Below are 25,880 nucleotides of genomic sequence, written 5' to 3'. Positions count from 1 at the left end.
ATGATCTCTTGCTGCCCCCCGTCAGCACGCTTTGCTGAGATCGCGATGGGGGTTGCCTTCGTCCTTACAGAACACTGCTGCACTGCAGAGAAACGCACACGCAAGGCAGTCATGCGTAATCTTGAAATACATACCGAGCACCAGCTTCAAAGAGCAATACTGCTTGAAACGGCATGATAAATGTGTATAAAAGTTTCGGCCTCACAGGAGCAGATGGCTTATAAGACTCGAAAGTCCACGGTGCGAACTAAATTCGAATGCATTCAAGGGCGCCCAGAAATGAGAGAGCCGCCTGGTCAACTTTATTGTCCCAAAGCTTTACACGCGCATGGTCTGACAGGCACCGCACCGAAAGACTAGGGATAAATATCAACCAACTTGGGTTTTTTTTTTCCAATGCGTATTAAAATTTTCGTATACGGCCGTTTCTGCGGTCGTATAGTCCGGAACCTGCCTTACACTGCAACGCCACTGAAACTGAGTTAAGGCATCGACTCATGGATCCCAGTGAACGATTGCGGCATATGTATATAAAGTACTAACGAAGATTACTTCTATCGTTGTAGATAGTGTGGCAAACACGCCCGCATATACCTGTGGAGGATTTCCCTGCAGGACTCGATGAGGTTGTTGAGGCGTATCTGGTAGGCGTGCTTCTGGCGGTACGGCGCCCCTGACGTGGCCGAACTGAGGATCTTGGAGATGTTGCCCAGGTTGCGCCTCTGCACGTTGGTCACGGGGCACTCGGGTTCCAGCTTGACGACGCCGAACGACTCCGGGGCCACGATGCCCGGGTTGAGGTAGCGGTAGTACAGGATGTTCCCGATGACCTGAATCCCCCCGAAAAAGGGCATTGAACGAATCGGGCGTCAGCTGTGTCCGCGCCAGTGCCGCAATATGCGTGCGCTCTCCGTTGCTTAAAGAAATAACTGCACTTCAGCGATTCCTACGACTCTAAAACTTAAAATTAAAGTATGGGATTCTATGTGCCGAAACCATGATCTGATCATGAGGCACGCCGTAGTGAGGGGAATCCGGTTTAATTTAGAACTACCTGGAATTCATTAACGTACACCTAAATCTGAGTACACGGGTGTCTTTGCATTTAGCCCCCATCCAAATGAGGACGCCGTGGCCGCGATTTCGATCCCGCGACTTCGCGTTTAGCAGCGCAACACCGAAGCCACTAATCCACCACGGTGGGTGCCTACGGCTCTGAACTCGCTTAATGGGATAGTTCTGCATGCTCTCGAGAGCACGCGGAGATGCTTGGAAGCAGCAAAAACCTCACAAAATCATGCCCACAACAAGGTCGGGTAGCACGCGACGTACGCACAAACTGCGACAATGGATCGGTGACCATTGTCATTTCTTTGTGTGGGAATCGGTGCTCCTCCGCGATGGGCTGTTCTTGTTAACTTTAAACTGTGCATTGCACACATTTATATAGGACTGCGCACAGAAGCAACACCGAGTCTCACGCAAACAAGTAGCGACGATCACATATTCTTCAACATTATCAGCATATTTACTTTCACCGAGAGACAAAGGTCGCGCCGAAGGAACTCTCGTTTACCACTGCCCAAATTTAGGCAATACCATGCCATGTTTTCAAAATACTTAACTCTTCTCCGGCCATTTAATCATCTACCAACCTCGACTGCATTTCCTTTTTTTTAGAAGCTTATTTTCCTTGCAAAGCAATTTATACGTGCCCACACTGCCAAGTGCATACGCGAGCAAAGGGGTCATAGGAACTCGAAACTTGAAGCGACTAAGATCGGTCGAACAAGGGAAGCTCAAGCCTGGAGCCGACGTTTCAACAAGGGGATTATCTTCTTCCGCGGCGACAACAGCACACAAGTCCCTCAAGGTCGAAACGTTGGTTCCAGGCTGGGCGTCCCTCTTGTTCGTCCACCGTTTATCACTCCAAATGTACATCACAGTGGCTACGGGTCACCTTGGTGATCTCCTCTCCCGCCGATTCGGGGAACTTCTCTTCCAGGGCCTTCTTGAGGACCTTGCAGAGATAGAGCATGCCGTACGGAATCTTGTTCTTGCTCTCCGCTATGGTCCGCGCGAACATCTTGGCCTTGTTCTCCAGCTGGATGACCGAGGTGTGCAGCATCTTGTAGACCTCGTTGTGCTGCAGCGCCTCCTCCTCGGTGACCTCGTACTTGAGGCCGCTGGGCTTGCCCGACGTGGTCTCGGTGTCGTTCACCCACTTCTTGTAGATGTCCACGGGGTTCAGGTCGATCTTGAGCTCCTTGTCGTCGAGCACCCCCTTGACCAGCGGCGAGAGCAGCAGCTCGAGGCAGTTGTGGCCCCCGCGGGTGCGGAAGAAGCCGACCACCATGCGCACAACCAGCGGGTTCCCGCGCAGTATGTCCGAGGGCTTCTCCAGCTTGGAGCGCACTTCCTCCTGCAGGGCGAACCGGAAGAGCCGCAGCAACAGGTACTCGTCGCGCGGCGTCGATCCGTAGTTGTAGACCGAGTAGATGACCGACTCGACGAAGTTGTTGGCCATGGCCAGCGGTATGACGAAGATCAGCTTGGCCAGGTAGTGGGGGTCGACCTGGTAAAGACAAAGACAATAAAAAAAAAAGAATAGCAGTCTAGGCGTCTGTCAAACGAGCGAATTCGCCATCTGTGCGACGCTCGCGATTTCCAAAAGCACTCCAACAATTTTGTATCGGCGTTAAAAGTCCAGAGATATCAGCACGTCTACCTTGAGGAAACAGCAGCTTTACGTTTTGCATTCTCCAGTGATGTTCGGTGTTATAATAACTATGTCATTCTTACTTTATTCATTGCGTGCGTGGCTACATTATAGGCTCAGTGCTAATGGCAACCGTTTAACTTGAATATATATGAATGTAATGACGCCAGAAGTGGCGAGATGTAATCGCAGGATGTTGACCCGCTCAGCAGCCTTTATCTGTGCTCCGTCGATACGGCTTCACTGCCAAAGACGTGCGACTACATACGGTCTCTACTCCACGATCTTCAACTCAGCCAGTTGATCGATCTACGACTGGCGATAGGACACGCACAAATGGGGAACATATGGCGAAGCTATTCGTTGGATGATTAACTTGAAGGCGGCCAGAAAGAGCTACACATCGAAGTGTTGGCAGGCAAGTCGGTCAAAGCCCTTCTCGAGACCAAGGACAAAAGGAACTATCTGACTACTGTCCATTAGCAGAAAAATGCTCATCGGCCCTTTCTTGCACACTGCTTGCTTCAGCGTCGAAAACAGTTGCAGAAAAGATAAAGAAAGTGTTATATATATATATATATATATATATATATATATATATATATATATATATATATATATATATATATATATATATATATCTAAAGAACGCGTTGTCCTCATGTGACAGCCGGACTGCGCGCGCGCGCACACACACACGCCACCGACCTGGAGCAAGTAGAAGACGTGCTGGTACGCCTCCAGCCTCTGCCTGCTTCGACGACTGAGTGCCGTCAGGCCGCCACCCGAGGTGTGTAGCCAGTCGGACTTGACGGCCGCGAGCGCGGTGTCCCTCTTCTTGGCGCCGTGGCTCATGACGTCCTCGAGGGTGATGCAGTTGCGCACCAGGAGGCCGATGCGGATGTCCATCTGGAAGACCTCCTTCTCCAGGGCCTGGTTGTGCCGGATGGTGGCCACCACCTTCTCCTTGACCTTCTGCAGCTCCATCTCCTCGGACAGGTCGTGCTCGCTGATGTCCAGCATGTGCAGGAACCGCTGGAGCACTGGCACCGTGGGCGTCGCCCTGGTCAGCAGCTGGTAGTCGCGCAGCGCCCGGTGACCCCGGTACCGAGTCTGCACGAACGTCACCACGTCTTGCCGGTCTCTGTTCGAAGGATAAAAAAGAAGAAACTTATGGGGGCTATACTCAAGGAAAAGCCTTGACGAGAGAAAAGTGAACAAGTTCCGGTGTATTAGTGAATTACCGTTCTACAATATCAAAAAAAAGCCACGAACTCCTGACGATATATATTGGTAAGCTAGAAAGGAACATTAGAGACAAGACGGGGCATGTGCGGGCTGTAGCAAAAGTATGGAATCGACTTAGCACATTGTAATGAACTGCCAAGATATTCGCCCAGTAAGAATCGTATACCGAACGTCCACCTCCCAGAGACGCTGGGATTCAAAGCTCATGGGAAAGTTAACTGGTTAGTGGTCGAGCTAAGCAAGAGACGTTTAGAGTACTGGTAGAAAAAACGAGGGAAGAGTTTTATGGAGACGGGGACGTTACAGGCATAGGTGGTAATGTCATGTAATACTCGGTCACCGGACCACTGAAACGTATTCAAAGACAGGTCTGATGTGTAGGTTGTAAGCTAGCACTATTTTTATCTCCTTTTATCACAAATTAAATCGAGCTTACGGTTACTGGAATTCAACTTACAGGAAAAAGTCACGCCACGACCACGCTAACGAAATTCACTTGCATGATCTACGTGAGGCCCGCCGTACATACGAAAAAACGCAGTGGGCGTTTTCCGTTGATGAATGTCGAAGTCAGTTTTCTTAAAATCAAGTGACTTACATTTGCCATGCGCTGTTCCACTTACAGAATAAAGAAGGTAACACTTTCGGCCGAAAGGCGAAGTACTGGTTGATAGCAGAGTATTAGACATCTATGCGCAGTAATGAGTAGTTTTACGAGCTGTATAAACTGCTGTAGATATCCGCTTGCTACCTAAACTAACAAACACTGTGCCACGCGCGCACAGGCAAATACGAACACATCTCACTCGATGACCGCGGACACTCCCTGTCAGAACGCTGGCACGAGGAAGCGCGGCAGCAGCAGCGAGCGAATTCTCTTTCCTGCAGCCTCTCGTTTCAACGAGAACTAGGCGCGCGAGAGCACGGCGTACACAAAGCCATCATATACAGCTATCTCAGGTCAGGTAGCCTTCGAACCCAGCGCAGATTGCCTCTGAGATCGTAGCGCGCCCCTACGTCACACGCTGCGCGGCTGCGACCTTATCGTACTTGGACTTTATACGGAACCTCAAGGCGACGCCGATGGTGGAATTTTGCTTGGAATGTCCATATAATTGCTATTGCAACAGCAGGATAACACTGCATCCTAATAATACACTGACTCAACCTGGCAACTGACCAGGACTGCGAAAAATAGACACATTCAAGGAGCTTTCGGGTGTTGCGGCGTGCACCTCACACACACATCTGTATTATTTGTACCGGTGCTGTTTGTGGGTTACGCGGCTCGCTAGACCACTGTACAGTACAGATGGCTGTCTCAGCTCTTGGAAGGTCAAGTCGAGACTGGGGATTCTTTTACGAAGTCCGGTACGGTCCTGCAGAATGAGAGATGGTTGACAACCGATTTCAAGCATATATGACAACTCCAATTAGTGCATCCCTGAGCATGCACATAAACGGTGTTTTGACGATAAAATTGCTTGAACGCCGGCCCAAGAATATAAGGATCCATGTTGGATTTCGACTGGTGCGGATGTATTTGTAATGACGGTTACCATTTTAAAACCGAATGTTTTTTTTTTTTTTTTGCGAATCTCGCCGGGATTCGTGACCGTGGCTCCACCTGGCTGTTCCCTCGTCGAATAGGCCAATCAATCACCGCGAAGTACGCGCGCCGCACGCGCCGCTGAGTTCCTTGTACCACCACCAGATGACGCTCGCCTCCGCACATCCGCGGCAGCGACGGTCATGCGGGGGGAAATAAAAGAAGATGACCAGGAAGCTCGCCTTCGCGCATCTGCGGCTGCACGGTAATGAGGAAGTAAACACTTCTTGCCGGTAGAAGAGATTCGAATTGCGCTACGTATACGTATATGCATGCTGCTTCTGAAACCATGATGCATTCAAGACGTCCGTCGTACTCGCTATTAGTCACTACTAACTACGCTTAACGAAAGGCTCGCTATAATTTATGTGCGTCCGCATGTGTGTGTGTGTGTGTGGGTGTGCGCGCGCGCGCGCGCGCGTTCGTGCATGCGTGCGTGTTTCAACTCATTATGCCCTCACACAAAGCTTCGCTGTATACAGATTCCAACTCATTGGATTTGCTGCACATCTTAATTTAAGCGGCAGCTTCATCGAGTGCGCGTGTACGCAAATGACTCCAACATAGACGGGACAAAACAAAAGAATAAATAAACGAAAAGAACTCCCGCAGAAGGCTTCTCCCCACAAGGACCTTGTGTTGCGGAGAGACTAGCGTCAAGGTAGACACACATCCGTCGGTGGCTACGCACGCACGCAGGCACACACGCGCGCATCTTTTGTGGGGGACATCGCAAGTACCGCGCACAGACCGCGCACCTGCGCAAAAACGCGGCGCGCTGTCGACGAAAAGCTCACTTGTAGTGCTCGTAGAGCTCCAAGACCTTCCTCCGGGCCAGGAACCCTCTCGCGTAGGACTGCAGCCGCACAATGAACGGCACCAGAGCCTCTAGTTCGTACAGCATCCGCCGGTAGCGCCGGCGCTGCCGTACTGCCCGAAACCACGACTGCAGACGCACGATGTCGTCCAGGTGCTCGCAGTAGAAGGCGTACTGTTCGCGCACAGCGCTGCGAATGAGGAACCCGCGGGCGCGGGCCTGGAACTGGGTGATCATCGGAGACAGCTGGGCCACGATGCGGGCCTCTTCCAGGCGCTCGTTCACTTTCAGGACGACGGCCTGTGAGGGAAAAAATGATGTAGCGGGTTCGCGGCACGGGAAGAACTTTCGGCGGATCTGCAAACTCTTAGTAGAGGTACACATCAAGAAGAGCGCCAGGTGGAAGCGACGCCACGGCGTCTCCCATCGCCTATGTGTTGGTTCTGGACTGTAAACCCGATAAGTTAATCAATAAACCAGTCCGACAACTGACGAGGCAGGCACTTATAAACCGCGTGGTCGTAGCAACGTGGTTTCGGAAGGAAGCCCGAGATTTATTTCGCTTGCTCAGCGCGAACTGCTGCATCGTCTCCATTCTGCTTTGTGCGCACTTGATAAAAATTAAAAGAAATCAAATTTTGGGGTTTTATGTGCCAAAACCACTTTCTGATTATTTACTGTGATTATCAGTCACTATTGATTGAATAACTCAATGATTCAATCGGTAAGTAATTCCATTATTCAATCTGTCAGCTACTAATTCACTCTGTCAGTCATTCCATGGTTCAATCAGTCCGTCACTACATGCTTCAACCACTCAGTCACTATGGTTCAATCACAAAGTTACTCCGTTATTCAAACGGTCAACCAATCCAAATTTCAATCGACAACCAACTACACGGTTCAATCAGTCAGTCACTTCATGGTTCAATCAGTCGGTCCCTCCTTGGATCAAACAGCCAGTCACTCTTCCATGGTTCAATCACTGTCAGTCATTCCAAGACTCAATCACTAAATCACTCCATGACTAAATAAGTCATTGATTCCATTATTTAATCAGACAGTCATTCTATCGTTCAATCAGTCAGTCAATCCACGATTCATCCAGTCAGTCACTCCACCGGGCAGTCCCACCGCATCGCTCTAGTGAGTAACGGTGAAGAAACGAGCGTCGCCACCTACCCGCACGTCGTCCAGCGAGAGGAAGGACGTGTGGTCGGCCTTGGGCGTGGGCGACCACTCGCTCCGGAACTGAACCACGTTGAGGTTGAAGAAGAGCCCCGGCCGCACCAGGTAGGCGAACCACTCGATGGGCGCGAACGCGAACGGGGCCCGCTTGTCGAGGAACACGGCGCGCAGCCCGAGCGTGTACGCCTCGATGGCGCCAGCGTCGTCGCCGCAGAAGAGCGGCACCACCCGCAGGCTCTCCAGGCCCCCTCGCACGTCCTCCACGCTCTGGTTGCAGACGCCCACGTTGAGCGTGGCCAGGCCGATGCACATGTTGCTGGCCTCCACGGCCACCTGCGATGTATGCGCACGGAGTGCACGGTGGGTCGGACGTGGCGTAACAGCCGGCAAACGACACACCATGGAAAGCACTTGACTTACCAGTGCTTGAAGTGGGGTTCAATACATGCACGAGCCGCTGTAGTTTTACGTACCTGCGTATGTATGTATGTATGTATGTATGTATGTATGTATGTATGTATGTATGTATGTATGTAAATGCTGTAGGCTAAGCCATCATTCAGCCAATTAACCATATTTGTACAGTGTGAGCACGGGAGCAGCGCTCCTGGTCACCATGTCTTACACGCTCTGCGTTTCTTCGCTCCACACATTTGGCTGATCCTGGCCCTTGTTTCGCCTTCTGCGGCCCCTGCATATCTGTCCTCAACGCTACGTTGTTGCTGATGAAGATCTTCAGGACTCCGTCTACAGCTCATGCGCCGTGGCCTACTTGTCGCCATTCCATGGTTTGCCGCTAGAGGGAGCGCTCGTCGCCTCTGGGACGACTACAGCGGCAGAAACGCACATCCCGTACCTCATAATAAGCAGCCCGCGGACGGACTAATCGCTCGTGGCAAAACGGTTTGCGCTCTGCGTCTCTTCGCTCCGCAGGTGCGTAAACAGACTGGCTCTGTACGATCTAAACGGAGTGACAATCGCTCCCTGTTGCCGCTTTCCAGCCACTTTGTTTTGGAGACCCCGCGAATAACGCGCGAGGTCTCCAAAAGTGCAAAAATCCAGCGAAGACGTTCCTGCATCGAGTAGTGTTGCTGAAACTCCTAGTGAATTCTAATGGCAGATTCGAAGTGGCCGACGAATTTGGCGCCGGCGGAGGGCAACAGAATTAAATCTGCGATTGAAACACAGGCGCTCCCGCCAGAGCGATTGGCAGGGGGCGCTAACGCACATCCGCTTCCCCAAGCACCCAGCATTCCTCGCGTTTTTCGCAGTTTTCGCGGTTTTCGGCTTGAACTCGCGCGTGCGTTGTGTTTAGAAGTTCATTCGTGTTTCTTTTTAGCCTCCTGCGCTCCCATGGAAGTCACACCGCATGTAAGTCTGCTTCTTTTGTCCGCCGCGATATAGCGTGTCGGAAACATCAGAGACGCAACGAAACCCGCGATCAGTTCGGTGGCACCACATCAGACAGCCTGAAGTGCCTTCGGAATTGCGTTTCATTAACTACTGTAAAGGCCGTTAAAATGCGAAGTTCTGAAAAGGAGCCGTTGTTACCTCTTCATTCGTATACTGACGAACGACGTCATCGACAAAACGCGTAACTTTCGGTCTCTTGGTCGGCGGCCGAAACATGATACGTCGAAAGCTTGCTTCGGTACACTATAGCTTCCGAAGCTTTTTCGTCGCTTCAGACCCCGCTGGTCGATTCGGGAGCTGAGTTATAGATGAAGCATCGCTCTCCGCAAGCGGTAAAAGCGCAAGTTGAATGGAAGCACCACTCATTGCTTCCGAGAGATCGCGATTCGCGTTCATGGGCGCGCGCGCCATAGCGATATACGTTGGCAGTGGGTGGCCTGACATCAAGCGACCTCGGGTCGACTCCGTCAATTTTAGCGGAGTAGAGAGCGCTTCTGCTCCGGGGAGTGGATCTAGCGGCGGAGCTACTCCCTATCCGCCAATGGGAGATACGGGAGGCACTCTCAATCTGCCAATGGAATAGACTTGCTCCTCAAGGAGCAGGAAAAATACTACTACCGGAAGTGCTCCGAGTCTGCCATTGGAATTCACCATTAATCGTCGGAAGAGGTTAGCGTTGTCCTACAAATGCTTACAGACGTAAAGCGAGCAACAGTTGAGCTTCTTAAAGGTCAGAGTCAAAATCGCACGTGAAAGACGCGAGAACTACAGCCAACTAACTGTCGAAAGCAAGATAACTGATATCTCCGCCTTGAATCACTCGAAAAATATATCTGGTGCACTACAGGCAATGTTCGCAGTGATTTTGCTGATGTTCAAGAAAAAGCGGAGTGATTGGACAAAACAGCAGGTTGAAATCACGTCGTCGCCCTGCTACGTAGAAAACACGCGAGGGTATACATGTATACAGTGTCGTAAGTCTCGGTGCTGCTCGCTAGCATAAGAAACTGCGATTAGCAAGCGCGAGGGGTGCCGGCTCGTCGACAGCTGCTCGCACTATCACACTGACGGAAACGTGGTTACAATCTCACGTAACTACACTACGTAGTGTAACTACGTAGCGCGAGGCGTGCCCGTTCGTCAAAAGCTGCGGCGCTGGTACTATCGCACTGACGGAAACGTGGCTCACGTAACTACACTACGTAGCGTAGCGCGAGGCTACGTAGTGTAGTTACGCTACGCTACGTAGTGCAACTACGTAGCGCGAGGCGCTTGCTCGTCGACTGCTGCGGCGCTGGTATTATGCACTGATGGAAACTCGGTTACAGTCTCACGTAACCACACGACTGTGAAATCTTTGACAAATCTCGCTTTCTTATTTCCCGTTGCGTTCGTCTCGCTCGCCAAGGCGGAAGCGCGGGTATACTGCTCGCCATTTCAAAATACCTGCCATGCATCGTCACGTCGACTTTCGATCACGGCGAAGTATATACAATGTATGTGCGCCTGCGTATAGACCCATGGGTCACTGTAAATTTGTCTTCGGCCTGTTTGTCGCCACCCTCCTGCTATACCCATGCACTTTCACCGTCAAGCTTTCACGATACGCTTTATCTGCGACATCGGTTTCGAAATTCGATGTTTATAAGGACGCGAACACCACCTACATAGAAGCTAAAGAAACTTGTCAAAAATTTGGAGGACGCTTAAGCTTCACCTTTAAGCGTTGAACGCCGATAGCATTCAAAGATCCCTGACTGCTTCTCACACTTCCCGGCAACTGCAGCGTATGTAACCGCTCGCTCGCGGCGTACGCTATGCACGAAGGCGGGCTTTCTGGTAGAAACGCGACCTTTTCCGTAGGTCGCGATGTGGCGGAGGCGAACGCCATCTGGAAGTATTGCAAGGAAACGGGCGCGCCGCTCCGAGGCCTCCAAGACATTTGCGCGCCGGCGCGCGCAAATGGCGGACGCCGTGGGCGGTCTATGAATGGTAGAAACGTGGTAAAAGGGGTTGGTTTGAATTTTTGCATAACATAACTATGTTGTCTCGTATATTCAAATTATAATCCGACCCTATCATGTTTGTAGGTTGTAAGTCGTACTTTACGATTTTTCTACGTATTTTAGCTTGAGAAATTCCGTTAGTTCAATGACTTCCTTGCGCCCCACGGAGGGCCTGGGTATGGGTAGTTCGAAAATCATTTTGCCGAGACGACGTCCGACGCTGGACGCCGACGCCGTATTTTCGGGGACACGGGGCCCTTAACGCTGTCGCGTTCAAATAAATTTCAACAGCGCACATTACGTGCAATGCCTAATAAATGGTCCGAAAATGTTTTGCCGCCTTATTATTCCACCCAAACATAATTCAGCCGCGTTAGCCGATTGAATCAGCGACACCCGGCAATGCTTGTCCACGGGTACTGACCTCTGTATTCTGCAGCAACTTCGTTGTGTGCCCTGACACTGTGCTTCCAGCTTTGAGTGTTGCAATTATCAAGCTATGCATTTTATTACAACTGAGCCACTTGGGGTTAGAAAATGTTATTAAAGGTTAAGGATGTCATCAAGCCCTGGCGCTGACTTGGTTAACGTAAGAAGAATATTTGAAAATCAATGTTGTTTATTCATTCCGAATACTCAAAAATATTCGAGCAATCTTTGTGACGCTAATAACCCCCCCCCTCCCCCCCCCGACTGCAAGGTCGGAAAGGTGGTCCCACTTCACAAGTCCGGCAGCAAAAATTCGCCTCTCAACTACCGCCCCATTTCTCTCACTGGTATTCCTTGTAAATTACTCGGGCATATTTCGCTGTCACATTTAGTAAAGAATTTAGACGATAATTTATCATTCGCACGAGCAGCACGGTTTCTGAAAAAAAAAGTGTCCTGTGAAACCAAACTTATTTCTTTCAGCCACAGCCTTCACCTTATTCTTGACAAAGGTTCGTGCGCTGACTGCGTTTTGTGCCACTTTTCCAAAGATTTTGATGAACTCCGTCATAACGAAGCCGGCGCAGCGCCGGCTTCGTTTCCGTTCAGTTCATTCTCGGAAAACGGATGGGACGGCCACTCGTTTTGCGTTCCCCCGAGGAACTGGCAGCGTTCGACGAGCGGCGGCGAGAACGCGCCCGTGAAAGGGCTCGCCATCGACGCGCAGATCCAGCCGTTAGAGCCGCCTGAACCGAGGCAATTCGACAGCATCGAGGAGATCCCGAGCTGAGGGAGCGGGAGGCCGAAGGAATCCAGCACCGTTACCCGTGGCTTACGTAACCGTGACGAATAAGTTTTTCAACTTATTAACGGTCATTATAAGACAGATCTCACGGGAATAATTACTTTTTCATCTGGTTATATGCTGCCGCTCGCCTTGACATAGCGACATAGCCGAACAATAACCCCATTTAGTACACGTAATAATTGTTTTAAGTATTCCTTCTTTCCCCGAACAGTCGTTGAATGGAATCATCTAACCAATGACAAAGTTTTAAAATCATCACTTTCGCCGTTTGTTTCAAGTATTGAGTAACAATTTGTTTTCTTGCTGTGCCACTGCTATGTTCAAGCTCTGTTAACCTTATTTGTATTGTTTTCGTTGCCTATGCTATAGTATTCTTTACATATGTATTGTTTCCCACCCTGCTAAAATCCCCAATGGGGATTGCAGTATTGATAAATAAAAAATAAATAAATAAAGGTCAGGTGCACGCAGAGCAAGCTTCGCTTACCCCCATTTTCCGGTAGGGGAAGGGTTGGTCTTTTTTTTTTAATGACGAACTCCTTAACCCCTGCTCCTCACCTCTCTAGTCCCCCCTCCCCTGCGAATGTTTAAAAAAGGAGGGGCGAGGAAGTTTAGGGGGGGGGGGATGTTATGGTGGCATCGGCTCTGGTATTTTAGTGACGTGCTGGCACCACCGTTTCACAGCTCGCCGTAAGCATACACCCCACAGAAAACATTCCTGCGTTCAAACTGAGGAACGTCGAAGCTGAGCTGCGCATCATGAGATTTGCTTTAGACGTATGCTCTGCTCAGTCAGCTCCTCTCCGGAGCCGTTCAGTTCAGCCGTTCGTTAAACGCGGTTCCGTTGGGCGCTCCAGGAAAAAAGAACACCGTGCGCTTTACCTGGTTGGCAGTGTCGATGACGCTCTGAATGTCTTCAACGCCGAGCGGCCTCTCATCGTCCAGCGACCTCTGCTTGACCTCCAGAAGGTCCTGATACAGAAGCACGTGGTCGCGGCTCAGGTGCTGAATGCCCGCGGCTGGCGCCAGCAGCGCTTCCATGGTGGCCTGCAAGAAGCGTGCGAGCACGATGTTGCACCTTCAGAAGTTAAGATGCGTGCTTTCAACGAAAGAGGTGTCCGGGAGTCCGGGATGTCACTTTGAACGTGCAGACTTGGTGCCACGCGACGTGCCCACCTATACCAACGTGATGCAATGCGCTTTAACATCCAGTAAGAAAGTCGGAGCATCATACACAACGGCATGCGCTCTAGGCGCCGTACGCCATCTATGAAGAGCAAACAAAGCTCGCCTCGAGCAATGAAGCGGCCCATCGCGACACAAGGCAGTGTCCCGACAAAACGGATGCAGTTTTGCGAGTACCAGTCACCGCGCCCCCCTTATTTTATCTCTTCGTATCTATATAGCGCACGTCGCTTATAACGAACCTAATATTTAACTGATTACTTTTATCAATACACGAGCGCGTATAGCCTCAGGTATAGCCACAGGTATAGTTACCTGTGGGTAACTCAACGCGGCGGCATAGCTGCGATATTTCGCTCCCATTGCGAATTCGTTATATCGAGCGTTACACAGACCTTCGACGAGCTAAACAACGGCGTCGTGGACGCGCTATTATAGTCCTCGGACGGCTACTTCGTTATATCGAGGTCAGACCGCAACACAGGTATACCTGCAGCGCGTCCAGCACGATCGACGACGTCAGGGACGCGCTATTATGACCAGACCCCTTAATTCGTTACATCGAGTTCAGAGCTCGGTAATCGCGCGCATACCTGCGGCGTGCCCAATGCGACGGCGTCGTTGATGCGCTCCAGGGCGTCCTCGAGGTCGGCCTCGCTGTCCTCCGCCGCGTTCACCTCGTTCACGACGTCCTGGATCTCGGTGTGCGTGAGGAAGCCGTCGGCGCGCTCGCCCAGCGCTGCCTTGAGCGCCGCCAGGTACCGGTCGTGGCTCTGCGGCCGCACGTCGGCGATGTGCGCGTGCGGGTTCTCGAGGCAGGCGGCCGCGTCGAAGCTGCCGCTCGCCTTGAGCGCGAAGTTCACCTCGGCGATAGCGTTCAGGATGCGGACGCCGCCGATGAGCTCCTCGTGGCTCAGGTTGTGGCCCGCCTCGCGGCGGATGAACGCGAACTGGTTGTGGTAGAGGGCCGCGGCCAGCGGGTACACGCCAGGCAGCCGGGCCCCGGGGTCCCGCAGGGCCTCCAGGGTGTCCTCGGGGCGACCGCAGTCTAGCGACATGTTCACCGCCTCGATGGCCGCCTCGAGCAGCGTCTCTTCCTCGACCTTCTCGTTGGCCAGCTGCACGGCCACCTGCAGGTCGCTGCGGGACAGCGCGAAAGGGTTGTTGTTCGCCTCGGCGTCCTCCTTGATTTTGGCCAGGACCTGCACGGGACGAAATAGAGAGAGAGAAATGATGACGTCCAAGACGGGGAAAGGAGGGAAATCGGCGGTAGAGGTTTAACTGCCGTTTTTTGCAGCTTTGTTTGCAAACGTGACTTATATATGAGCAGGCAAAACAAGCATGGTGAGTATGTTAGCAATTGATTTCCATCTTGCTCTGACGCCGCTCTCAGATGTTCGAAGGTTTCGCTTTGCCAGGTATAACTGTTGCAAATTGGACTCTGCAGCGTGCATTTTATCTTGCCTCGAGAAAAGCTTTGGCGCCGTTAAAGTCACATTGCTCCCGAAGTAAATATTGCGGCAGCACTGTCGCATCTTCATGACGTCACGCCTTGAAGATTGGGTACTGGTTCCTACTGAACAATAACCGTGCGCGCGCCTACAGGGCTTTCCTATACAAAAGTTACTTGATGAAATTCTGGCTCTTGCGATCGTTCGGCTATGTATACCATATGAGAATGATGGGTATAGTACATGACTTTGGCTAATCTTCCGGCTTGTGGCTTCAGACGTTTTTTCTGGCGTTATACTCGTTGCGCTTAATTTTCTAAATTTGAAAGCAATATCTTTTTTTTTTCTAGACGCTTGAGGGCAACAAGTTTGAGCGAAAGTGCAAAATTACTGCGAATCGTTGCACTTAGCACGCAATATTTAGTTGAAAATGGTCTATTAGTAAAGTCACAAAGTCGACTGAAACCAGAAGTACAGGAATTCTAGGCAGACCCATGTAACTACTCGTCGCTCTCATGCACGCTGAGCTGTCAAGTTCGCAGCTCCACAGATCGACACTGGCGCTAGTTTTCCCGAACGATTTGTAAGAAACTCTTTGGCCTGCGGGACTGGTCCGCCGCCGCCATCTTCATCGCCATCGACCTTGACGCCGTCCCACCTACGTTTTCATGTCTATACACCGTTTCAAAACCAACTTGCAGTGCAGCTAAAGCTACGAGGCGTGCAAGGGCGCCGACAGTGTCACCACTGTGGCTGGTATCGACATGAGCTGTTCATTTAACCAGGCGTCGGCCGTAAGACAGATAGTCTGCGAAGAGCTGTCCACGAAAAACGAACCGGCACGTATACGTCGCCTGCCTGATGTCTCCGACGTGTCCTTTCCGCAAGCCCCGGCTACCTCTACACCCCCGGATTTGTGGCAACCGTCGTTTACCGTAGTTGAACGCCACATAAACGTTTCTCTATCTCATAACATACTAAATCACTGCCTTTAATACGCGGCTTTTTGTATGAAAGCGACAGCAGCCTGGCACAGGCGCGGATTGATAAACGTTGCGGGGTTGATACCGTCTGCACGTTGGCTTCCATAGCTTTGATTAGCTCACGCGGGCTCCGCAACTTCCGCCGCGGCCATCATTATCGCCATCGATCTTGACGCCGTCGCACGCACGTTCTCATGTCTATACACAGTCTCTAAAACCAACTTGCAGTGCAGCGATAGCTACGAGGCGTGCAAGGGAACCGACAGTGTTCCCACTGTGGATAGGATCGACATGAGCTGTTCATTTAACCAGGCGTCGGCCATAAGACAGACAGTCTGCGAAGAGCTGTCCAGGAACGTGTCTGCACGTTGGCTCCCATAGCTTTGATTAGCATTGATTAGCTTTCGCCGCGCACTGCAAAAAGGGTGTCGTGAGGCGGGGCATCGATCAGAGGGCGCACCTGAAAGTAGGCGGGCACGTTGTCCTCGACGATGTCGTGGACGCCCAGGTCCTCCCTGGTGAGCAGGAGTTGGCCGAAGAGCGCCACGTCGCCGCGGTCCATGGCGGCGTCGATTTCGGCCAGGAGCACGTTGACGTTCGTCTCGAGGACGTAGCCCTGCACCTCGGCCAGGCTGAGCAGGCGCTCGTACATGTCCTCGGACTCGTCCTCGCCGCCTTCGAGACGACGCATGGCGCGCTGCCCCAGCTTCGAAGCCTTGGCGCGCTCCAGAACCTCGTGGTACCTGCCGTCGAGCCCGCGAGGGTGCGCGCCCATCGGTAAGCACGCTTGGTCGAGAAAAACGAACGCGCGTCCCTTACGAAATTTGTTACAAATTATATATATATATATATATATATATATATATATATATATATATATATATATATATATATATATATATATATATATCGCGTTTTTACAGCGTTTTTTGTTGACTTGAGTAGACTCTCTGTTGAGGTGCAGTTGCATTTCGTGCGTAATTTTTTGCGAGAGATGTCGCCGTCGAACCGTTCTCTTCCCGCGAGTGTTGGTAGCGACGTGAACAGAACCGGCTCGCTGGTTTTGCACGCACTGACGTCTGCTTGAAAACCGTTTACTTGCCCGTGGGATCACATGAATGGAATGCGTTTTCCGATTATGTCGCTAGTAAATCTGAAAGTTGTTTTGAATGTGCACTGCGGTCTTGAGGGACTCAGTGAGAGACAACATTATGGCATAATAACTGTCACTGCAATATCTTATGTCACGACGTAGTCCCTCACTGAGCCATTAATTTTTAATGTAATGTATGGCATATATACTCCACTGTTTCTGATACGTGAAACGTATTAACTAATGATTACTTAGACTTATGAAGGCATTTGTTAACTGCTGCAAACTTCATGTGCTGCTTTCTCATTTTCTCTTACACTCCCGTCCGCCTGCTTGGTCTTCCTGTAGACAACAGTATATATGCTTCTAAAACAAATAAAATCAAACGAACACGAAAACCAGCGATAACGGCACATGCACTAAATACAAGGTGTATGCAAGACAAGTTAAGTGCTGGAATAATTATTTAACATTAGTGTTGCTATAACCCCAAGGTCTCACCATGAACATGCGACAGCACGAATGTACCCTACAAGCACCAGGTACTACACACGCCACTCAAGCTTACTATGATACTCATTATTTTAGATAAGCATATTCGTCTTCAGTTGAGCCTGAAAGTATGCCTGGCGCAGGTGCCACTGTGCTTCATTTATTAATTAATCATTATTATTTATTAATAACGTTTATTATTTATGAAAATAGTTTATTAGGTAATAATTATGAATACTAATAATTATTTATTTATTTCCAACATTGTTTCAGACATAACTTGGTCTTGAATGACAGGACTAAAGGCAGATAATCTCTGCCTTTATCCTATGCGTCTAATCTCTGCCGAAGCCCACCTGGAAGGTTTCAAGAAAGCGTATGCTATAGACAACGATTAAAGCAGCTCTCAAATCAAATGTCCCATAAACTCAGAGGTGCACAGGAAGACGGTAACGTGATCAACAGTTGACGATCACAAGCAAGAGGTGTCTCAGCCTGGAGGCCACCGTTTCGACCAGGGAATTCGTCTTCGCTGCAGGGCTACGACTGACTGGTTGTCTGTCAACGCTCTAGACATACGGGCGCTCTGTCGCGATAACGAATCGCTGCCCTGGCGAAGACAAGTGCCCTTGTCGAAGCGTTGGCCTCCAGGCCGAGACATATACCCTTGCCGTAAACAATTGTTGATGACGTCACAGAAACGCGCGCAGTTTGGCTGTTTGCGCGTGAATGTGTTGCGAACAAGCTGCGGTAAGCAACGTAACGTAAAGAGCATCAGCGTCCAGCGAGCTTGTGAGATAGTGGAAAGAGAGGCGGCAAATCGTTCAACGTGCTTGTCCACAACACGAGTCAACCGATCTGCCACTGATATTGTCAAGGTCCTGGTGCCGCATTCAGGTGAAATGGCCACTCGCCTTAATGGGTTGGAGGCGACGTACGGCCTTCTGTAAGCTGATAACCAAAGCACGAGGTCGCAGGCTCGACTTCCGGCCGCGGTGGCAGAATTCCGATGGGACAGAAAGCAAGGAACGCTCTCACACTTAGATTTACGTGCGCGTTATATACAGGAAGGTTTGCGTTGAAAGTTAAACCGAAACGATCAAGTAGGAAATTTTATTCTTCTTCGGTGCTCGTCGCACGAATAGGTGTGCACAGTGCGTGTGACGCGGTGTCGTCAAGGGATCAAGACGTCGGCGCTCGCTTGCGGAGCCTGCAGTACGTAGGTGAAAGCATGGTCTTCGAGATTGGCGTCCGTTACGCCGAGGCAGCCAGCCGCTGCTTGAGGGGCGAGATGTGTGCCCTTCACATAACCAGCGACGAATGCTTCAGAGCAACGGAAACCAATCTCAAGAAAGGGGGAGGGGAAGGGCATGCGCGGCCGGCTAACCAGTGACGTCATGACTGACATCTTTTTGGGTGCATCACTCGTGGCGGGATCAGCATCAGGGTGCTTTGAAAAACAGCGCGCAGGACACAAACCGCGGTTTATAAAGTTTCGCACGACACGACTCGTAAATTACACAAGTGCACTGTGAACGGACGGGAGGCGCGTAATGCGTACCTGTGTACGTTCTCCGGCCTTACGCCTTTGAGCTGCGCGGCGGGGGCCGAGAGCGTCTCGAAGAGCAGGTCCGCCTCGCCCTTGTCGATGGCCGTGTTGATGGCGATCACGGCCGAGGAGTCGGCGCTCGTCTCCTTGGCGAGGATGCCGTCGATGAGGCTGAACGCCGGCATGGTCACTTCGGCGTTGAGCACCAGGCTGCGCCGGACCTGTCCGCAGCCATTGGAGCTCGTCAAGCTCAACCCGTCGTCATCGTTATCGTCATCAGTAAGCAGCCATTGGAAGTCTGCGCTGGTATGCTGTTTTGGGCATTCTCAAGTTCTTCCGTACTGTTGACTCCGCCATGTTGTCATCTCTGATTGGCCCAGAGGGCTGCTACGGCCTTTCTGATTGGCTTAAAATTACCCCCCCCCCCCCCATTACAGAATTCGACGACATGGTGGTATTTGAGGATGTCCAGAATAGCACCCCAAGTCTCGTCCGCGTCAGCAGTGTGCATATTCCTCGTTGTGCCTTGCAACAGTGCAGTTGCCAGAAAGTTATGGAGTATATAGCCAACGAGTTCCTACACTGATGTTCCACCACGGCCTTCGAGACCAGGATGCGCGTGCGATGCGGCGCACAATCTCGGAGGCTGCGTTTGACGTAAGGAAGTTTCTGCTATAGTTATCATCATCAGACTATCTTATGCCCACTGCAAAACGTGGGACCGTTCCCCACCTGCGGCAATTGTTTTTTCATCCACATTCATTTGCCATTTATCATTTAATTGAATTATTAAGTACAAGTAATTTGCCCTTGTTGTCCTTGGTGTCTTTGTTGGTTTCCCATGGTACGATTAATAAAAATTGGGCGGGAGTTTGTGCGCTCGATTCCCACCACCGCCGGGTACTCACATGGTTCTCAAATGGGCACAAGTGTGTACCTGGCCTAGCGTTCAGCTTTCTTCAGGAGTGATGCGCTTGTGAGAGGAGCCATGCGCCCCAAACTCGCGTCGAAGCGCGCGCGCGCACGCACAGACGCACGCACACACACACACACACACACACACACACACACACACACACACACACACACACACACACACACACACACACACGCACACACACACACACACGCGCACACACGCACGCACACACGCGCACACGCGCACGCACGCACGCGCACACGCGCGCACACGCGCACGCACGCACGCGCACACACACACGCGCACGCGCACGCGCACACACACACGCGCACGCGCACACACACGCGCACGCGCACACACACACGCGCACACACGCACACGCGCACACGCACACACGCACACGCACACACGCACACGCACACACGCGCACACACGCACGCACACACGCGCACACACGCACGCACACACGCGCACACACGCACGCGCACACACACACGCGCACGCGCACACACACACGCGCACCCCCCCCCCCCCCCCCCCCCCCACACACACACACACACACACGATGTTTGGGCCGCTCCTATGGCGCTTGCGGCGCGCAGTGTCGCTCCTAGCGGTAGGCGCCGGAAACGCACCGGTATTTTGTTTTTCTATTGGGTAGAGACGTTCCCTTGCCTGGCGTTCGGCTTTCGCGCAGGATCACATCTCGAATGGGGGGCTCACTAGAGATTTCACGAGTTGTCCGTGGGCGCCGCTAGTTGTCCAACTACAGCCGGCCCTGTTGAAGAGCATCCGCCGCGGCTGTGGGAGGTAGGTGCTGCCGCCGAGTACCTACCGGTAAAACAAGTACAAGCGCGCTCCCGACCTGGTGCTCGGCCATTATGGGGCCTCAAGCTTGCAAAGGGGTGTTTGTCCTCAACCCGAACTTCTCTCAATGAATGCATTTGGGGCGCCACGTGGGGAACGGCCGCCCCCAACATTACTTTTCTTTTTGTGCTCACGAGGGTTTCGGCGGGAATTTAGGGCGCAGTCTCCTTTCCCATGCGTACGTCCCTGAAGAAAGCCGAACGCCAGGCCAGGTATACACGTGTGTCTATTTGAGAACCAGTGGGTGCACCTTTTAAATTTTCTCTTTCTTAAGTTGGATTGTTCCATGAAAATGCTGTGTGACTCCTCCCTTGTGTATACATGTTGATGGTCTTTAGGCGTACTTTGAATGAATGAACCGTGACGAGAGAACGGTCCAGGTAGATAGCTCGGTCATATGGTTTGGCAAAGCAGGGAAATATGCGCGCGTGCGGCATTTTCGCGACTGGCGATGTTCGAGGTGGTTTTTGGTTATGCCCGCGGCACAAAGTGACCACCAAGGAGTTCGACGCTTTGTAATATTTAAACAGCCGATTTACATTCTTTCTACGGTCAAGATGTGCCGTACGTTGCAATAATGGTGTGCAGGTGCGCACATAATTAAAACACGGGAGCCGTGGAACTCTATACCAATGCCACCCAGCAGCCTCAATGCTGTTAGAGGACATTGGGATGTAGTTCGGCCACAGCTAGCTCCCGTGTTCCAATTGCTTTCTTTCGCACCTGTACATTATCCACGGAAATGGTAGTAGACTTCGCGGCCACGGAAAACGCTGATTCAGCCGCCATGCCAACCGGAGTTAAACTTTCCCTCTTCGCAACAGTGATGTTGCCACCGGCTCAATAAAAAGGCATAAGCAAACCGTAAATTAAACCCTACTTTTCAGTCGTGGTATTTCCAGTGCTTGTAAGAAAAGAAAAAGGAGCTCTAGATGTGAGATAAAAATAACGGCAGCGCAGGGAAGGGCGCTGGCAAACATCGCACATGCGCTCTACCATTCATTCTTCTCATACGTGTTACAGCCGATGATTGTAACGTAGAGAAATCGGCGGGCTGCTTATGCACTTATCGCCTTCTTTTTAGATCATGTAAGCTTTATGAAATATTCTACATTTTCCTTATCTGTGTCTCCCCGGCGCCTTGCATGCATACTGTGGTTATATATTTAAACGCCTTCCATTTCCTCCTGAGGCGTTTTTTCTTTTCCTTTTACAAGAGCTGGAAATGTCGCCTATGTCTTCCAACAAGCCCACCTTGCAGCTTTAAATGTCTCATTTTTCACGGTACATTCAGAACTGACACGGTCCCCCGGTCCGATTCCCAGTTACCGCTACAGAATTCTTCCACAAGAAAAAACCGGAGGTGCTGACAACGCATCCCGAGCATTTACAAAGCTGCAACAAACATTGCAGGGCATTTAAGGGGCAGGCGATATAACAGCATCGACCCACGTAACTCCGCATTCAGTCATACTACCTCGTGGGCCGGCCTACTTCATTTTGCTTCGACACTGCAGCGACGAAGAACGGAGCGGGTGTGACTAGTATAATGCCATCGCATTAAAGAACCGATCGCTCAACTGTGTGTACCCCGCTCTCTCGACGACGCCCTTCCTCGCGCACGAAACAGCTGCAGCAACAATCGCGGCGTATACACGTTAACGCGCGCATATACCTGTTCCACCTCTTCGTCCGAGAAGTGCAGCTTGCCCATCAGCTTCTCGATCCTGGGCGCCTTGCCCAACTTGAACAGGTACAGGCTGAGCGCGTGCAGACAGTAGATGACCTTGGGCAGGTTCTTCTTCTCGTACAGGTCGAACGGGTCCGGGAAGAAGTGCTCGGGAAAGCCGATGGCGCGCATCGCGTTCAGCCAGTGGTTGATGTTGTCCGTGTGCCGGAAGCACAGGCCGCGCTCCCGGTGCAAACTCTGGTCCGCGTCGTAGATCTTGCGAAGCGGCACCTCGCCGGGCGCGAAGAAGTGTGACAGCCGCGCCAGGTAGACGCCGTTCCGGAGCGACTCCTCGAGCCGGGTCGCCGACGGCATCTCTTCCTCGATGCACGACGACAGCCACAGCCGCGTCTCCTCCAGGTGGCACAGGTACAGGTAGGCCATCCGCAGCTGACGCTTCTCGTCCATCTCGTCCGAAGAAGGCCGCGGCTCTTCGTCGTCGGCGTCGGTGGACATGATGGCGTCGCTTTTTTTTTTCCACGCACGCTACTACTACTACTACGCTCGCAAAAAAGTACTACGCGCGTGCTTCGCTTTCGGTCAGGTCAGCAGGCCGGCACGACGTCCCGGCGCACTGCCATGCTCGTCCGCAGACGTTGGAACGTACCGGGAACTAGCCGTCCTGGACTGACAGACGGTCGTTCTTCGCGAGGAGCCGCAGTGACGGTTTGAATTTGGTGGCGGCGGCGGGGCCAGCGACACGGGCAGCGTTAAACATCACACACGCACCACAAACACGGCGTTCCTTTCTTGCTGTTTGTCCCTTCTTTACCCTCGTTCTTCTTTATCTGATTCGCTCCATCTGCATCTTTTGCAAGAGGTCGCGCAAGATTACGGACACTCGGTGGCTAGCGCTAGGCCGGACTTTCATTGGGTAGGCAGTGAATCACGTGACGAGAAAATGTTGGCCATATTTACAACAAAGAACAGTATATATATACAGAGACCATCCCCGTAGTGGGTACGTGCCATGTTCGAGACACATCAGCAACAACTGTGACCGCAAACTGCGAGACAGTGATGGTGGTCGTACTGCCACTCAGTTCGATGGAACGCGCAATGCTGCACGAGCAAGTCGTGTTATTCGGCGACGACGAACCACAGAACAGATAACTCCGTTCAGAACCTTCCCGAGATAAAAGCATTTATTGCCTTCACAAAGTCCTTGTTTTCGTTCTACGCGCACGCAATCCCCACGTACACTTCAATTTTCGTTTGTACCTTACGTAACCATTTAAAATTGGAAAACGGCTCAGAATGGAAGGGTAATCGAGAGTGGCAAAAGATTAGATGAAAAGATGAGATAAAGAAAATCGCGTGTGTAACGCAGCTTCGGCTGGCGCAGGACAACGGAAACGGGATATCTCGGGAACACCCCTTTGTCCTATACGGTATGGCAATGGCAGATGATGATGATCACCATGCCGAGGTGCACAAATTCCGTGACTCGGTCTTTCCAATCGATTATTTCTCGCGGACTCTGAGGTCGGCGACTATGTTCACCAAGTATTCTCCTCTACGTGTTACTCCCCTTTCTGGTAATGCCTGCACACTTTGACTTAACCCTACCCGGAGGCCCGCGAAAAGAGCTTTAAAATTTCGCGCCGAAGCTCCAGCGCCGGTGCGTCAGTGGATTTGGAAGTATATGGGCCGTTGTGACTCGGTAAAAGTTTTACGAACTTTCTAAGTACAGTCTTTGCACTTTCATATATGCCTTCGACATTCACCTTTAAAAAAATTAACTAGGCCTGAGCAGACGGCATCGAAATCCACGACGTCACGGGTCGGACCTGGTGAAGGAACTTCAAGGTGAACTTACCACCACTACGTCACGGGGACCTGGTGCAGGAACGTCAAGGTGGACTTGACACCACTACGTCACGGGGACCTGGTGCAGGAACTTCAAGGTGGACTTACCACCACTACGTCACGGGAACCTGGTGCAGGAACTTCAAGGTGGACTTACCACCACTACGTCACGGGGACCTGGTGCAGGAACGTCAAGGTGGACTTGACACCACTACGTCACGGGGACCTGGTGCAGAAACTTCAAGGTGGACTTACCACCACTACTTCACGGGGACCAGGTGCAGGAACGTCAAGGTGGACTTACCACCACTACGTCACGGGGACCTGGTGCAGGAACTTCAAGGTGGACTTACCACCACTACGTCACGGGGACCTGGTGCAGGAACTTCAAGGTGGACTTACCACCACTATGTCACGGGGAACTGGTGCAGGGACTTCAAGGTGGACTTACCATGCCCGGCTCATCCCACAAGGGCGGCATTTTTAAAGGGGTCTCTTTTCAGAGCTGTCTCTGCGAACCCTCCCGGACTTTCCCGACCGCGACTGCAGCTGCTGTCTTGCCCAATTGTTGAAACAACAGAAGGTATAAAAGAATATCACGTCCATTACTCTATGACACGCGCATGTAGTACTTCTGTCGTGCCAATGCCACACATTTATCCGAGGCGACTGAAGCGTTCGTTACGTAAATACGCCCGAGTAGCAAGTGTGTGTGAGTGAACCGTTTCACATGGATTCCGACATATATACGTGCGTTGCATTTGCATATTTTTTTTCTGTGTGTGTGTGATGTAATTTACTAATACAGTTCAAATACTTTTTTTAAAATTTAATGTCTCTTCAAGTCGCAGCTATATATAGTATTCCGTGCGGCGTTTCTTTGTGCATAATCGCAACGGTGTTCTCACTAAATTGGTTTCGAACATGATTGACCTGTTGAACTGTTGCGATCTGACGGAGGAAGCTTCAGCTTGGGCCCAACTCCGACGCCGCCTTTTCAAATGCACGTAAAATGCATGATTTTCTGAGATAGCTCTTTTTTTCAGTTTTAGTTTCAGTTTATTGATGCGTTTGAAATGGACTTGGGCCAGTTTGAATTATATTTGTTGAATTTCAGTTAGAAGGAGGACTTCTTCAGGCTGTTAGGCTGAATTTTGATTTAGGGTCTGATTTTTTTCCGAATATTGCCGGAAATTTGTAAGTTTGAAAAAAAAAAAAATAGGAGAGCGAAGTTTACAAGTCCGTAACTCTGCACCGAAAGCAGATATCGCAGTTCTGTCGACTGCATCCGTTAGAAAATTCAGATCGGACACATTAGATATACATCTCAACGTGAATTTGTTACAACGTTTACGAGGCCTGTGCAAAAATCATACTTACATATTACTGGTGTATTCAAGATCCATTAAAATTACATCAATTTAGTCCGCTTTAGATGCACTACAAGATGCGATTGACAGAAATGTGATATCGTTTTTCATTGCCGAGTTAGTTTCTGGAAATTTTCTGGAAATTTGTGATTCTCAGCAATTATTATTTATAAAGAAATCGACGTCCTAAATAAAA

At 51.1% G+C, this 25,880-nt stretch overlaps 1 protein-coding gene across 1 annotated transcript in view; it reads right to left on the bottom strand.

Annotated features, from left to right (window-relative positions):
* The window catches only part of LOC126529158 (ras GTPase-activating-like protein IQGAP1), a 35,400-nt gene extending 11,660 nt beyond the window's left edge, over positions 1–23,740 (bottom strand). Inside the window, exons 1-10 of the mRNA XM_050176754.3 lie at positions 22,452–23,740; positions 19,003–19,211; positions 16,317–16,599; positions 14,016–14,624; positions 13,120–13,284; positions 7,576–7,914; positions 6,374–6,693; positions 3,428–3,863; positions 1,961–2,575; positions 595–830 (exon numbers count right to left, since the gene is read on the bottom strand). Of these exons, the coding sequence (XP_050032711.2) occupies positions 595–830; positions 1,961–2,575; positions 3,428–3,863; positions 6,374–6,693; positions 7,576–7,914; positions 13,120–13,284; positions 14,016–14,624; positions 16,317–16,599; positions 19,003–19,211; positions 22,452–22,961 (3,722 nt within the window). The 5' untranslated portion in view covers positions 22,962–23,740. The remainder of the gene's footprint in view (positions 1–594; positions 831–1,960; positions 2,576–3,427; positions 3,864–6,373; positions 6,694–7,575; positions 7,915–13,119; positions 13,285–14,015; positions 14,625–16,316; positions 16,600–19,002; positions 19,212–22,451) is intronic.
* Between the last annotated feature and the right edge of the window lie 2,140 nt (positions 23,741–25,880).

This window comes from Dermacentor andersoni, chromosome 8 (assembly GCF_023375885.2).
Source record: "Dermacentor andersoni chromosome 8, qqDerAnde1_hic_scaffold, whole genome shotgun sequence".
Classification (NCBI taxonomy): domain Eukaryota; kingdom Metazoa; phylum Arthropoda; class Arachnida; order Ixodida; family Ixodidae; genus Dermacentor; species Dermacentor andersoni.
Note: the sequence above shows the minus strand (reverse complement) of the source record. Positions and strands in the feature narration are given on the sequence as shown.